The sequence below is a fragment of the Megascapheus bottae genome, chromosome 14 (genome assembly GCF_031878675.1).
Source record: "Megascapheus bottae isolate mThoBot1 chromosome 14, mThoBot2.hap1, whole genome shotgun sequence".
Classification (NCBI taxonomy): Eukaryota; Metazoa; Chordata; class Mammalia; order Rodentia; family Geomyidae; genus Megascapheus; species Megascapheus bottae.
The window spans coordinates 59191219-59207142 of record NC_143522.1 but is presented as its reverse complement, the minus strand read 5'-3'; the positions used below and the strand labels follow the sequence as shown (position 1 = coordinate 59207142).

The 15924-nt window shown below is 34.9% G+C and overlaps 1 protein-coding gene across 4 annotated transcripts in view; it reads right to left on the bottom strand.

Moving 5' to 3' along the window:
- Positions 1-15924, bottom strand: part of G2e3 (G2/M-phase specific E3 ubiquitin protein ligase) — a 33319-nt gene that overhangs the window by 732 nt on the left and 16663 nt on the right. For 3 of the 4 annotated variants that reach the window (XM_090345336.1, XM_090345334.1, XM_090345335.1), the window contains exons 8-15: positions 14998-15104; positions 14233-14349; positions 13332-13456; positions 13121-13250; positions 9803-10104; positions 7867-8048; positions 5068-5240; positions 533-723 (exon numbers count right to left, since the gene is read on the bottom strand). In XM_090345336.1, the coding sequence (XP_090201462.1) occupies positions 533-723; positions 5068-5240; positions 7867-8048; positions 9803-10104; positions 13121-13250; positions 13332-13456; positions 14233-14349; positions 14998-15104 (1327 nt within the window). Of the gene's footprint in view, positions 1-532; positions 724-1242; positions 1433-5067; positions 5241-7866; positions 8049-9802; positions 10105-13120; positions 13251-13331; positions 13457-14232; positions 14350-14997; positions 15105-15924 lie in introns of those variants that run through there. The other variant, XM_090345337.1, reaches the window with a different exon arrangement.

Sequence of the window (15924 nt, the reverse complement as noted above, 5' to 3'; positions counted from 1 at the left end):
ACTCAGCCTGAATGCTGTCCCTGAGCTCTTCAGCTCAAGGCTACCAAACTACCCTTGAGCCAGGCCCCACTTGCCGTTTTCTAGTGGTTAATTACCCAGGCTGGTTTTGAACCTTAATCCTCAGATCTCAGCCTGTTAAGTAGCTAAGATTATAGGTGTGAGCCACCCCACATGGCAAATACAATGACTTTAAATGACTTTAACCCTACTCAATGATAAAGAAAAAAAATAAAATCAATGTAACTTCAAATTCAAATTGAAAGAGATAAAATCAGTCAACACTGTTATATGCTGTAGCATCCATATATTTAAATCATTCAAAAATGCCTTTTGTCTAGAAAAAAATTTGCAAATATAATTTACACAGAAATCTTTTCTACTCACAACAAATATAGCCTGTAAATGTGTTTGAAATAAATTTCTACTGTAGATAGAGTTAACAGATTTAAAACCTATTCATAGCTTGGAGGCAAAACTAATATATATGTACTGACACAAATATTTTGAGTTAAATAAAAGTATATCTACATACCCTCAATATTCTGTAAATAATTCTTCCAGTACCCGGAAGCTTGTACATCAGGCAATGTGTGCATTTCAAAAAGATCACTAAGGACTTTCGCAGAAAGACTCTCAGGTTTATGACAAAGGACGTCATAAAATACTTCTGGGTAAGTCTGAATTTTTTCCAAAACACCAAGAGTTTTCAGACCCTGCTTAAAACTAGAGAAAATTAAAAAACAGAACAATGAGCCAATAATTCAAACTGGTGTACTTAGTATACATTATTAGGGAATTGACATTTGCAGCTAACATACTTAGAATTTTGTAAAACATCTGGAAAAAAAATTTAGAGAAGAAAAAAACCATGGATATACAGGTATGAACTAGGTATGAAATAATTTCAAGTCCACAGCAATGGAACTTTTGTGGCTATGTTTGGAATTATAGCTGTGAAATTTATTAAACGAAAAATGTAAGTAAATTAAGCATTTTATACTACAAAACTATTAATTACAAAGAAGTTACGTAGAAATTCAAAAGGAAATGGATGATATCAATCTTAATCACATAATCACACTTGAAATTTAGGGCTGGTAAAGTGCCTCAAATAGTAGGTACCTGCCTATCATGCACATGAATTCAAACCCTACTACCTCCAAATTTTTTTTGCAATTTATGTATTGCTTTAAAAAATTAAAGGAAAAATTAAAGAGGGAAATTTAAATAAATGAATTTCCTTTCTCTTTTTCTGTGCTAGTCCTGGAGCTTAAACTCAGGAATTTGAACTTTCCCTTGGCTTTTATTACTCAGCTCTATGTCTTGAACACTACACTTACGTCTTTTATCCTGTTGATTGGAGGTAAGAGTCCCAGACTTTTCTGCCCTTGCTGGCATCAAACTACATTGCTCATATCTGTCTCCAAAGTAACTGGAATTAGAGATGTGAACAGCTAGCACCTGGTTCAATTCCTTCCTTCCTTCCTTCCTTCCTTCCTTCCTTCCTTCCTTCCTTCCTTCCTTCCTTCCTTCCTTCCTTTTGTTTTTGCCAGTCCTGGGCCTTGAACTCAGGGCTCAGCATTGTCCTTGGGCTTTCTCAAGGCTAAAGCTCCACCACTTGAGCCACACGACCATTTCTGGCTTTTTTGCGATGTATGTGGTACCGAGGAATGGAATGCGGGTCTTCATGCATGCTAGGCAAGCACTCTACCACTAAGCTTAACTCCCAGCCCCTGGCTCAATTTATTTTCTTTTTTAATTAAAGAATTTATTAACATTGATTTTTACATCATATTTCAAATGACGTATTTAACAAACAAGTATTCAAGATGGGAATCTCTATATACAATCATTGGCACTTAGATTTTAGAACATAATTAAAATAAAGCTGAGGGTTTGTATGTCATATATACATATTAATCTATGTCTATATAGTCAAATTTTTATGTCTATGTAATTGTGTTTATATTTCCAGTACCACATCCATAGCATTGGGTATGCAAATATTCTTGTCCTGTTTGGATTTAATAGCCACATATTAAGGATACCATGCGCCTTTTGTTCCTTTGGTCTTGGCTTGTCTCGCTCAACATGATTCACACTAGATTCATCCACTTTTCTGCAAATGCCATTATTTTATCTTGTCTGTCAATTTCTTAAGCATGAAAAAATTTTAATTTATTTTATGACATTACTGGTATTCTGCACATGGGCCTTGAGCTTAAGAGCAAACACACTACACAAAAGCAAGCAAACAGCAACAAAGCCCTGTGCTATCTAGTTTGTTCTTCAAATAAAACTGACAAAATAAGCAACCATAGGATCAGGACTATGGTTTTTGTTTTTTTGGTTTTTTGCCAGTCCTGAGCACTGTCCTTGGGCTTTCTCAAGGCTAGAGCTCCATCACTTGAGCCACAGCACCACTTCCGGCTTTTTCTATGCATACGGTATCAAGGAATCAAACTCAGGTCTTTATGCATGCTAGGCAAGCACTCTACCACTAAGCCAAACTCCTGGCCTCAAAACTATGGTTGTTAAATATGATTTTTCCATTAAGAGAAACAAAAGTTTCTCAGGCTAGAATTATGAGTATAAGGGGCCGGGAGTTTGGCCTAGTGGTAGAGTGCTTGCCTAGCATGCACAAAGACCCAGGTTCAACTCCTTGGTATCACATACATAGAAAAAAGCTGGAAGTGGTGCTGAGGCTCAAGTGGCAGAGCTCTAGCCTTGAGAAAATCCAAGGACAGTGCTCAGGCCCTGAGCTCATGCCCAGGACTGGCAAAACAAACAACCAAACCAAACCAAACAAAACAAAACAAAACAAACTTTGTGTTGAACAACGTAGCAAAAAAAAAAGCTATCAAAAATATTAAAAAATTCAAAGGGGAGTCTTACTCTAGAATAAAAATTAAATTAAGGGAATGGAAATTTAATCCAGGATAGTAACCATAATAGTTTAAATACCTATTGGATACACTTAAATCTATGGAGTAATGATACTGATTTCTTTTTTCTTTTCTTTCTTCCTTCCTCTCCTCTTCCCTTACCCTTTCCTTCCTTTATTAATTTCTTTCTTTCATCCTTTTCCTGGGGCTGAGGCACTATTCCCGTGTTACTTTTGCTCAGGGTTACCTCTAGAGGCACATATCCACTTCTAACTTTTTGCTTAGTTTTACTGGAGATGAGAGTATTATGAACTTTACTGCCTTGGTCTGGATTCAAACTACAAATCTTCAACTCTCAGCCTCTTGATTAGCTAGGGTAATTATCAGTGAGCTATCAGTGCCTGGCTTGACACTGAAACGTTCTTTTGTTTGCCAGTCCTGGTTTTTGAATTCAGGGCCTGAGCACTGTCCCTGAGCCTCTCTGTGCTCAAGGCTAGCGCTGTACGACTTGAGCCAGTTCCCCTTCTGGCTTTTTCTGTGTATGTGATACTGAGGAATCAAACCCAGGGCTTCCTTCATGCATGTGAGATAAGCACTCTACCATTGAGCCACTTTCCTAGCCCTCCCTTAAGCTTGTAAAAACAGCCTAACAGTTTGGAGATGACATCCTATCTGGTTTGGAAATAAAACTGGAGTCAACAAGAAGAGTACAGGTGGATTAAGATGAGAAAGATTGCTACACATGAGTAAGCATTAGATGTGTTAATCAGATAGGCTATGGTTTGATATTTTCCATTATTAATGAAAAAAATAAAAGGAAAAGTTAGGGACACATAGCTCAAGGCTCAAGAGAGAGCATCTGACTAGCAAATGTGAAGTCCCCAAGTTTCAACCTCAGTATATTAAAAAAGGAGCATTTGAAAGAGATTATGTAAATTGTAAACTTTTTTAGGTTCTGCAACAAAAAAATTGAAGACCAGTATTCTAAAACTAAAGAAGAGTGAAAATCAGAACTATCTTGTTAATCAAAGAATGATTAAGATCTGCATGACCTAGCAGATGATATGCTCAATAAACAGTTATTAAATGAATGGAAATGGAAGTTATCTCATGTATTAAGAGCTCATAAAATAATTTTTTTCACTGAGTTTTAAAAAATTGTAATTAATAGAAGGGTTACATTACATTTGCCAGTTAGAAGGTGCATTACTTCACAAACATTGATACCCTTTCTCATGTTTTTGTTCCCATATCTCTCCTCCCACCCCTTCCCTTCATCGTTTCCCCCTTCCCTATCCTACTTCAAATAAACAAATAAACATATATACAATATACCAGATAACCAGGTAAGATACTGTAACAATATGAGAATAATCAAGGGACAACAAAAGAGATGAGAAATAACATAGGACATTAAGAACAACAATCTCACATTATATGGCTCTTGTTTCCATATCCTGGAGGTCCTTTCATTTAGCTCCATCCTATATGGCCTTATGTAGGTAGGTTTTGTCCTATTGAAAACTTCTGCTAGGGGAGTCCAAAGTTTCTACTGATTATGACAAATAAGGGAAACAATTGAGCCTATGTTCGTTTGGGTCTGGCTTACTTCACTTAATTGCGGGGTCATAGGGGAGCTCTATGTTTAGTCTTTTGAGGAACCTCCATACTGCTTTCCGTAGTGGTTGAATGAGTTTACACTTGCACCAACAGTGTAGTAGTGATCTCTCCTGGCCACATCCCCGACAGCATCTGTTGTTGTTGGATTTCTTGATCATAGCCATTCTAACTGGAGTGAGGTGAAATCTTAGTGTTGTTTTGATTTGCATTTCTTTTATGGCCAGAGATGTGGAGCATTTCTTCATGTGTTCATAAGCCATTCTTACTTTTTCTTCAGAGAAGTCTTTGGCCCATTTTTTTAATGGTATGGTTGTTTATTTGGAGATTAGTTTTGGAGTGATTCAATTTTTTAGCTGTTGATATATTTTATATATTATGTAGAAAAATAAAATTACTTCTACCTAAGTATTGTTTCTGTAACTCTGACAAAAATGACCCACATTAAAGTAATTTAAAAAATAACATTTCATTTTTTTCTTATTACATTTACATTTATTACCAAGTAAAGTCCCTATATCATGACAAGTTAATATTTTGAATATGTAATAAGTAAGCAGCTTACCTTTCAAAGGGTATTTGGACTCTCTTAATTACTTGGTAAACAAGTACGTCTTTTGCCAACATATATTTATCATTTAATGTTGTTACATGTCTTAGACATCCAATAACATCTAGATAGTTATAGCACTCATTTATTACTGAGTTTAAGTCAGTTATATCTGCTGCAGTATTTATCTGTAACACAAAAAATATACTTATTTATTTACTCATGAATGATATTCAAATATCAAAGGACATATTTTATACTTAAATATCAAGACATAGTATTTTATATTTAATTTTGATGTGAAAATCTACCAAGAAGTATTTTCTAGAATAAATCTAGTTCAACAAGTATTCTGTAAAACTCTGTCAAAGATATTACTTGTACACACTATGTCAAACTAACAGTCTGACATTGTTGAATATACATTGCCTTTTACCCTTAAAACACAACAAACATTTCCTGTATCTAAGTATAGCCTTATCACTAAATCTACCCAAGAGAAAGTGAGTCAAAGCAATGTGTCAACCTTCCCTGCTCTCTACTACTCTCTTATGTAAAAGCAAAGGAAAACAAAATTATGAATGATTACACATACAGAAGAATCCGATTCCTTTCATGATTTGTACTTAAAAAAAAGGGGGGGGGGTATTTAACCAGAGGAACAGAGTATCTTAGGCTGTGAATCACTTGGCATGTATTGCAATACTAAACTCCAGCCACTTAGGCATGGAAACCAAGAGATGCCAAACAGATGCAGCTGTGTTCCAATGAAATTACTTGAGAAAACAGGAAGTGGACTGAGAGATAGGCTTACAATACCAAATTTGCCAATCTTTACTACAAAATTATAGACAACATATTTTACAGGGGGAAAAAAATCTGACATTTTTGAAAAAGATGAGGTGATTAGTGAAAAAAAAAAAACAGCCTAAATCCTAACAAACCCAACTATCGTATAAATCCATTCTTTCTTACATTTACTATCTAAAAGTATGTTTATGTTCTGTACTTTTTCTAGCATGTATATTCCAAGAAGACAGGGATTTTAATTTACTATTCTGTTTTCAGTGACAAAACCACCCATGAAAAATAACATTTGTTGACTAAAAATCAACAAATGCTGTACTGAAGTAGAAAAACAAGACTACACAGAATGAAAACAAAGGAGGGGGGGTCTTAAATTCCCTAATTTGGGGAGAGGGGAGGATGGTTTGTTCAATAGGCAATGAGAAACCAATATGATCAAAATCAAACTTTTGGAAAAATTATTCTGAGAGTATCATATTTCTCTCAATCCAGACAAAAAAGTCTGGGAAAGGTGTTCACATACAGATAGCTTGGCATACATATGAAACATGCAATATTATCTCTTCTTTTTGTTAGTTGTGGGGGTTTGAACTCAGGGCATGGGCACTGTCCCCTGAGTCTTTGAGTGAGTGCTCAAGGCTAGCACTCTACTAATTGAGCCATAATGGCACCACTGAATATGGAATATCGAATAGTAATAGTGATATATTCTTTAGTAGAGTCACATGACAAGAATCTCTTGAAAAGGCAAAGAAAAAATTTTGTGGGAGGGGAAAAAATTAAATTATAAACATGTTGAGCTCAGTCTATTTATAGAATGCTAGTTGCATGAAATACAGGTCTGTGAATCATTCACAAAGGTTATAATCAAGAGGCTCCTGAAACAATGCAAAATGAGGAATCTAAAGCAGGAGAGAGTATTTAAAATATTAAAGGGATTCTTTTTTTTTTTTTTTTTTTGTCATAGAGCTTGAACTCTGGGCTTGGGTGCTCTCCCTGAGCTCTTCAGCTCAAGGCTACTTCCGTACTCCTGGGCCTGGACGTTGTCCCTGAGCTCTTCAGCTCATGGCTTCCGCCCTGCTCCTTGAGACACATCCCCACTTTTTGTTTTCTAGTAATTAGAGATAAGAGTCCCACTTTAGTGGCCAGGCTGGCTATGAAACTTGATCCTAAAATCTCAGCCACTTGGGTAGCTAGGATTACAGGTGTGAGGTACGGCGCCCTGCTATTAAAGGGATTCTAAGAAAGTAGTGGTTATCTAAGTCAGAGAAGACTGAATAACTGGAAAAAGCTTTAAATATAAAGATTTAGACTCTTGGACATAAGGAACTTCTGGCCCTGGGATCTTTCTTGTAAAACTAATCTAAATTTATAAATATTTAATAGAGGGGCTGGGAGTTTGCCTTGTAGTATAAGGTTTGCCTAGTATGCACCAAGACCCGGGTTTGATTCCTCGGTACCATACACACAGAAAAAGTCAAAAGTGGTGCTGTGGCTCAAGTTGTAGAGCCTTGAAAAAGCCCAAAGACAATGCCCAAGCCCTGAGTTCAAGCCCCACGATTGGCAAAAACAAAGAAAAACTTAATAAAGGAAATGTGAAAATGCAGCAAGTAAATGCCCTCTAAAAAGAGAATGCTATGCCAGGTGCCAGTGGCTCAAGCCTGTAATTCTAGCTGCTCAGGAAGCTGATATCTAAGGATTGAGGTTCAAAGCCAGCCAGGGTGGGAAAGTCTATGAGGCTCTTCAATTAACCACCAGAAAAACTAGAAGTGGAGCTGTGTATGTGGTACTGAGGAATGGAACCCAGGGCTTCGTGCATGCTAGGCAAGCATTCTACTGCTAGGTCCTGTTTACTGCTTGTAAACAAATACGGTTAGACATAAAACACATATCAACTTACGTTGATAATACCTATTTCAGAGTAGTACTGTTTATTACTGAAAGTTAGTCATATAAATGATGTATTTAGAATATGTCAACGTTTTAATGAATAGCTAAGTTTCTTACCCTGATTATAATTTGTGCCACATCAAAGTCTGAAACATCTTCCAAAACTGGTTCTGTATTTTCTGGTCCATAAACAAGGCAATTAAATAAGGTCTTAGAAAAGAAACCAGGTGAAGGACCACCATGAACCAATGAAATGGCAAGCATTTTGCCAGCTTCATAGTAAAGATTCTCTTCCAAAGCTGCAAATACAGATGAAAAGGACATTGACTACACTTCTATTATAAAATAACTATCATTTAACATGAAAATTTTCTAAATATAGCAATAACATTATAGAAAAAAATGTAAATACAGAAAATCTTTAGGACAAATTAAGTACTTATAATCTTAGCATACTAGTTATTAAAATTTTCAATGTTTTTCTATATAAATATAAGTATATATATATATAAGTTTGAACTCTACCATTTTCTACATATATTTAAATTTTTTACAGGGTTCAAAATTACTTCAGTTAATACTTAATTTACTGATACACTATAATGCAATTAATTTTTCTATTACTAACCTAGTTATATGGCATTTTCAACATTATCTTCCAAATAAGGCAGTTTTACTCCCACAGCATGATATGATTACCATACCCTCAAAACTTTATATTTAAATTGTATTTAAAATGTTTTCCCAAATTTTGTGGATGAAAAAAGACATAGTTCTCTTTACTTTTCATTAATTATTAAAAATCATTTATTAATTAGTAACAATAACTTAAAAAAATCTCTTCACAAATAACCATTACAATTATATTTTGCAGAAACAGAAATCCAGAGGCAGTAATTATCTAGAGATATAAAGCTACTGAAGCAGATGTTTATAAATTTGAAATCAGATTTCATGTACTAAATTTATACAGTTTCCACTGTGCCAAAGGTGACTTAACATTATCAATTATTTCTCCTCTGTGCCAAAGGTGACTTAACTATCAATTATTTGAAAATTTTTCTTAAAAGGGAAGTTAGAACTAAAGTTGTATATATAAATAGAGTAGAAATGATGCTTTAAGCTGGAAGGGTGCTGGTGGCTCATGCCTGTAATCCTAGCTACTCAAGTAGCTTAGGTCTGAGAATTCCAGTTCAAAGCCAGCCCAGGAAGATAAATCTGAAACTCTTCCAACTAGCCAGCCAAAATCCAGAGGTGAAGTTATAGTTCAAGTGTTGGAGTACCAGACTTCACCAAACAGCCAAATGAGAGTATGAGACCCTGTGTTCAAGCTCTAGTATGGGCACCAAAAAAAAAAAAAAAAAAAAAGGAAAAGAAAAAAGAACAGAACAACAAAAAAAAAATGATGCTTAATATACATTGGCAAAGAAGTTACAGAGGGAAAAAAAAAGAAAACTTGAATGCGATTAAACAAGCTTTATGTACTTTTTTTTACTTTTTCTAATTTTCTGTTACAGAAATGGTGATCTGAGAAGTGCCTACAAATTCTAGAAGTAACCACTCTGTTTTGAAGTGCCTATTTTAATCAAGCTATATACTCACCAATATTTAAATCAGGAAAGTATGTCCATAATTGTTATAGAAAAAAATTTGAAGTACATTAAAAATGCTACATGTGGCCCAGAAATCTGTTTTAATCCAAAAACCAACATTATAAATATGCAAAGTCCAAATATGGAAAATATCCAAATACATGAAGAAAAAGGGTACAAGTCATCATGTATTCCATGTAGTTTTCTCTGTTCTAGTGAAATTTGAACGAATGTTTAATTGTGAAATAATTTCAAGCAAACTGCCACAAGGTATTTTGATGTTTCATCAAAATACATTTTCAAAATTATTTCTTAAGTCTTTCCTGTGATTTCAGTAGCTTAATAATGTAAATAATGTATTAAGAACACAGTTAATATTAATTCTAACAAGCTATTTTTGTTTCTATACATGTCATGTATGTTATATATGCTTCAGTATGTACAATTAAAAAAATAATTACCTTGAGAATTTAGAGACAAGTTCTTTGACAAAGACCCTTCAAACAATGATGAGTTTGCCAGGTGGTGCATTAAGAGACTCAGAAATTCTTGCTTTGATCCAAGGCATTCTTTTCCAAAATCATCATTTTCATTAACATAGGATACTTCAATTGTGTATGAAGGATTAAAGTTTTTGAATTCATCTATGGCACTATTCCAGATATTGGCTTTGTTGACATATAATCTTTCAGTTTTTTTTTTAATTTGAAATCCTAACTCTATCAATATTGTTGAAATATCCCTTCTAAACTTGCTTCCTTGCCTATAAAACATGAATTTAAATATAGAGTACATTATCGTAAAGTACTTTATAAAAAACAGTTATACAGACAAGAGATAAATAATTAAAAAGAAATTCTTTCCCAACTTTTATCTAAAAAGAAGAATGGCTACTACTGGGACAAAACCATTTACTTAATCTATGTCTTTCTTCTTGGCAGTACCGAGATTGAAAATCAGGGCCTATACTCAAATCATATGTCCTTTCCCTTTGACTGTGGTACTTTTTAAAATAAGTCTGCTTGTACTGGCCTCCAAATTTATATACTTGCTGTTGTAGCTGAGATGACAAGTACATACCATCATACCCAGGGTTGTGCAATGTTTTGATCAAGCTGGCCTTGAACTGTGCACCTCCTGATTTCATGATCTTAGCCCCTTGATTAGCAAAGACTGCAGTTGTGAACCACTATGCCCAGCTAATTCTTTTAAAGGTTAGAAAGCAATAGCTGAAGTTGAAGTCAAACTTGCTAATTTTTTTTTGTAGGGCAATTATCTGCTTTGTTTTAGTGCAACATTAGTTATACAGAGAGGGATTTTGTTATTACACCTTACATTTCCATCCATGTTTACAATGTATTCCAACCAATCTTATTTCCTCTATCCCCCATTTACCTTCTTTTGAACTACTCACTATAACTGACTACCATAGTAGAATATTGACAAGATATCGGTGGATGATTTTGAAATTGCTGAACCCCATTGGCGTAATTATCAACTAGCATCTTTGTCTTAACAATCCTGGTGATTGTTATGAATCAGCACTTGTGGGTCATGGAACTTGAACTCTGGGCCCAGGTGCTGTGCTTGGAGCTCTTCAGCGCCCTACGTCTGAGCCACAGCCGCACTTCCTGTTTTCTAATTAATTGGAGATAAAGAGTCTCAGATTCATTAGTGCCCTGGCTGTGTTTGAACTGTGATCCTCATATCTCAGCCTCCTGAGTAGCTAGGATTACAGGTATGAGCCACCGTGCCCAGCAGTGTCTCATTCTAAGACATTACGATACCCTGTTAGTGGTCCATATTTTTCTGACTAGTTTATTAGCCTAATGTGAAGAAAAATCAAAGTTCCATGTTATTTTAACAGGCTCCTTAATTGTTTTGTGCCAATACTGGGTGGGGCTTGAGCTCTGGGCTTGCATTTTGACACATAGCTGCAGCTCTACTACTAAGACATACTCCAATTTCAGCCTTTTGCTGAAGTATATCCTGTATTTGTCTAATTCTAAGTAGCTAAGATCATAGACATGAGCTGGCCAGACTGAATATTTTTCTAGAAGAATATGACTTCAAGTTAAAGCAGGAGCAGTCAAGCTTTCCTGATACGTTATCTTTGGAAACCTTTATGTTAAATAGGATTCCTTTCATCTAATCAAGGGACATGGTAAACATGACATTTTAATTTTTTTCTTTTTTTCTTTTTTTTTTTGTGGGTCATGGGGCTTGAACCTGGCCTGGGCGCTGTCCCTGAGTTCTTCAGCTCAAGGCTATCACTCTATCCTTGAGCCAAGCCCCACTTCGATTTTTTTTTTTTTTGCCAGTCCTGGGCTTGGGCTCAGGGCCTGAGCACTGTCCTTGGACTTCTCTCAAGGCTAGAGCTCTACCACTTGAGCCCCTGCACCACTTCTGGCTTTTTGCTATGTATGTGGGTACCGAGGAATTGAACCCGGGTCTTCGTGCATGCTAGGCAAGCACTCTACCACTAGGCCAAACTCCTGGCCCCCCCACTTCGATATTTTAATCTTTTATCTTATAGTATAGTCAAACAATACTGTATAAACTTTTTCAGAATAATGCTAATTATCTTGACAGTTATCTAGAATCTGGGTACAGATGGCTCTCTCCTAAAATCCTAAATACTGAAGTCTAAGAATTGGGCAAATAAATCTGACATCTCCAATTAACCAGCAAAAAGCTGGAAGTGGTCAGGTACTGATGGCTCCATGCCTGTAATCCTGGATACTTAGAAAGCTGAGATCTGGGGGCCAGGAGTGTGGCCTAGAATGCATGAAACCCTGGGTTCAATTTCTTGGTACCATGTAACACAGAAAAGACAGAAGTGGTGCTGTGGCTCAAATGGTAGAATGCTAGCCTTGAGAAAACTCAAGGACAGTGCCAAGATCCTGAGTTCAAGCCTCAGGAATAACAACAACAACAACAACAACAACAAAAAAAAAAGGCTGAGATCTGAGGATTGTTTCCAAGCCATCCAGACAGGAAAGTTCATGAGACTCCCATTTTCAATTAATCACACACACACAAAAAAAAGTCAGAAATGGAGTTATGGCTCATGTGGTATAGCGCTAGCCTTAAGCCTAAAAAAGCTCAGAGACAATGTCTAGGCCCCCGAGTTCAAGCCCTAAGACTGGCAAAAAATAAACAAGTTGGAAGTAATGGTATGGCTCCATGATAGTGTCAGCCTTGAGTGAAAAAGCTAAGGGAGAATTTGAAGGCCTAAATACAAATCACCAGCCCAGTGCTGCCACAAGGAAAAAAAGGAAAAAAGTGAACTACAATAAAGTCATATTTTCCATTACAATTTAGTGTATAATAAAACTTTTTTGTTTGTTTTTACCAGTCCTGGGCTTTAGCTCAGGGCCTGAGCACTGTCCTTGGACTTTCTCAAGGCTAGAGCTCTACCATTTGAACCTCAGCATCATTTCTGGCTTTTTTCTGTGTATGTGGTACTGAGAAATTGAACCTGGGTCTTCATGCATGCTAGGCAAGCACTCTACCACTAGGCCAAACTCGCGCCCCCATAAAACTGGTTTTATATCTTCTTCATACATTCAATCTCATCTGATACTTTTGCAATTTCTTTTATTTCATTTATTATCACTCTTATTTTAATGCTAGACGCACTGACTTCATTATCAAATCCTATGATTTGAAAAACATTCATTAAGCAATTATACAATCAGCTATATCCTTGGTATGGCATTTCCTGTCATTTTTCTCCAAACTGATTTTTATATTGTTCTTAAATTCAGGATACACACCTCAGTAGATCTTTATGCTGAGGTCCAGGTGACAGCTTTTGTAACTTAGGTGATGACTCTTCTAACAAACAGTCAGTAATTGACACTTTATTAGATTTGGGTGCTGCATGTTTTTTGGCCTTTTGGAAACCTACAGATTTAAATCCTAATATTAGTAAAAGTAAAAGCATTAACATATATTTGAATGAGAAGATTTCATTATAACTATTACCTGAATTGTAGATAATACTTCTACATTCCAAACATTCCCAATTTTGTTCCCATGATCGTAGTGAGGAACAGGCTAAATGTGTTCCACTAGAACCACAACACTGACAGCGTTTTATTTCCCATTTGCTGAGGATATAAAGAAAAGCATATGCTGATGTTTTGATATTAGTATGGTCACATTCACTCTCAAAGATCCTGCCCTCTGCCACATTCCTTTTACTAAAAGATGGGAAACTAATATCTTTGATATTTTATTATTTTACCTGGCCTATATTCATATTATTCAACTCCCTGTTTCCCCAGTGTGACTTGTCATATGTGACAGCTCATATCGTATTTGTTATTTGTTGTATGGGGGTAATTGTATATTGAGGCTGTTTCACTTTTAGAGACAATGAGAATATAACAGATGGAAAACAGAATAAGACACAACTTTAGAAGGCAGTCATTTAAAAGCCAAGGAAAAAGGTCTCTAAAGAAACAAAATTAATAATACCCTGATACCAGACTGACAGCTTCCAAAATTGTAAATAAATAGATTTCTGTTGTTCAGTGTGTTGTATTTATTACGGTTCTCTAATGAGTTAAGTGTTTGGTTTATAATTACATATACAGTTCCTTTCAGATTTGGAATAGCCAAATTTTAGACTCAATAACCAGATGAGCCATATGCAGCTAGTAGCTACTATACAGACCAATTGTAGCTTGGAGAAATAATAACTATATTGAGTGCACAATTTCTCTTTAAACAAACCTAAGTATATATTTAACAAAATACATCTAAAATGAAAACTTCAAACATCCAAAGAGAAAAAACTCTTTCAATGACTACAAAATCTATTTTGTCAGCTGAAAGTTTAAGTAAAAAACCCCACTAAATATGATTTAATTTTCAGAAATACCTATCAGGTTCATTATATTCTCGTCCTTCTTTGCAACGACATCTTCGAACATCACAACGTTCATGATGCTGAAGAAGATCTTGATAAGCATTTTCCTCTAATTCCCAGGAAGCATCTCTATAAATTAAGCAATATATAAAATCAAAATACTTTGATTTAAAATGTTCCATGAAAAAGACTGGTAATTTAGTGATCAGGACAAAATTTGTCATTTTTAGCATATTTTCTTCAAAGTATAAACATCATTTTACCCTCCAGTTAACTTTACAAATTTTTCAAATTTAAAAGTTGAGCAGAAAATTTCTAAACTTAATTTTTTCACTTTCACTTTATTTTCTAAAGACAAGGTGTCACTATGTAGACTGTGCTGGCCTTGAACTTGAGATCCTGATACCTTAAACTGCTGTTTTTTTACCACTATGCCTGGCCCAATTTTGAACTTCAACTTTACTATTATCACTTCAAATTCCTGATTTTAAACATCAGATTTATTTACTTTAAACCCATATGATGCTTTTAGAAATTTATAAATACCATTTTATAGACTATGTTGAAATCAACCAAAATTGAACAAACATGAAGTACAAGAAAAAACATTTACATCACATTTATGCTCTCTAAAAGACCTATCTGGGAAGAGTTTTCATATTTCCCCATTTGAAATTACCACAGTTACTTAAAATTAGACATAAATGTTTCTAATATTATTAAATCCTACACTAAAAACACTTTGCTGCTTCATTTAAAAGGCTAAATGTTACTCACTTCTCAGGAATATGAATTCCCATTTTCAACATCTCTTTCTGAAAGATCTCACTATTATTACATATTGTACACCTAAAGAAAAATATTCCAGCATTTATTGCTTGTACCTACAGAGGAAAAATGAACAAGTCTTTTATCAGGTTATGAATTGAGTAACAGGATATGTACTATTTTTACTTAATATGAAAATATATTTTAAATGCCAGTACTTCTCAATCCTATTAATAAGTTATGATTTTTCCCCCACTGCTAAAATCTGAAAGGTGTATATATATGTATATATATGTGTGTCTATATATGTATATGTAATGAGCGGATATTTCCAATTATTAAAGCAGCAATAGCATGATTACTACAAAAAAGATCTACAAAAAAGAATAATAGAAATGACTGGTTAGGGAGTCTGATATACTTTAAAGAATGGCTTGTGCATAGTAAAGAAAGAAATGAATAAAGAAGATTTCTAGTTAGATGACTAAATGATGCACACATGCATGTACAACATACATAACAAAGGAGAAAAGGCACAAATTAGGAAATACCTAAGACTTAGAAACAACTGCAGACAGATGCTTACTAAATAAAAGGTATGTATGAATGACACAAGGAAATTTGTTATGAAGAAAAAAATAATATAGAAGACATGGACCAGAGCAAGGATGGAGAAATCCAAACTGAGCAAAATGATCTGCTTTCTAGACACACAGAATGAAAAGTTCTTACCAACTCTTTTGATTCTAATTTCTAATCTCTTCATAAAATATCTAGGCCACTTAAGTAGTGGCTACTAATAATGACATTTGTTTAACTACATTTAACTATCTGAAGTGGGCAGACTTTATATATTTCAAGTAAGATTCTGGTATCAGAATAGAAAAGCTACTGTAGGTCCTTCTAGGTAAGGTGACTGGAGGATCACTTCTGTTT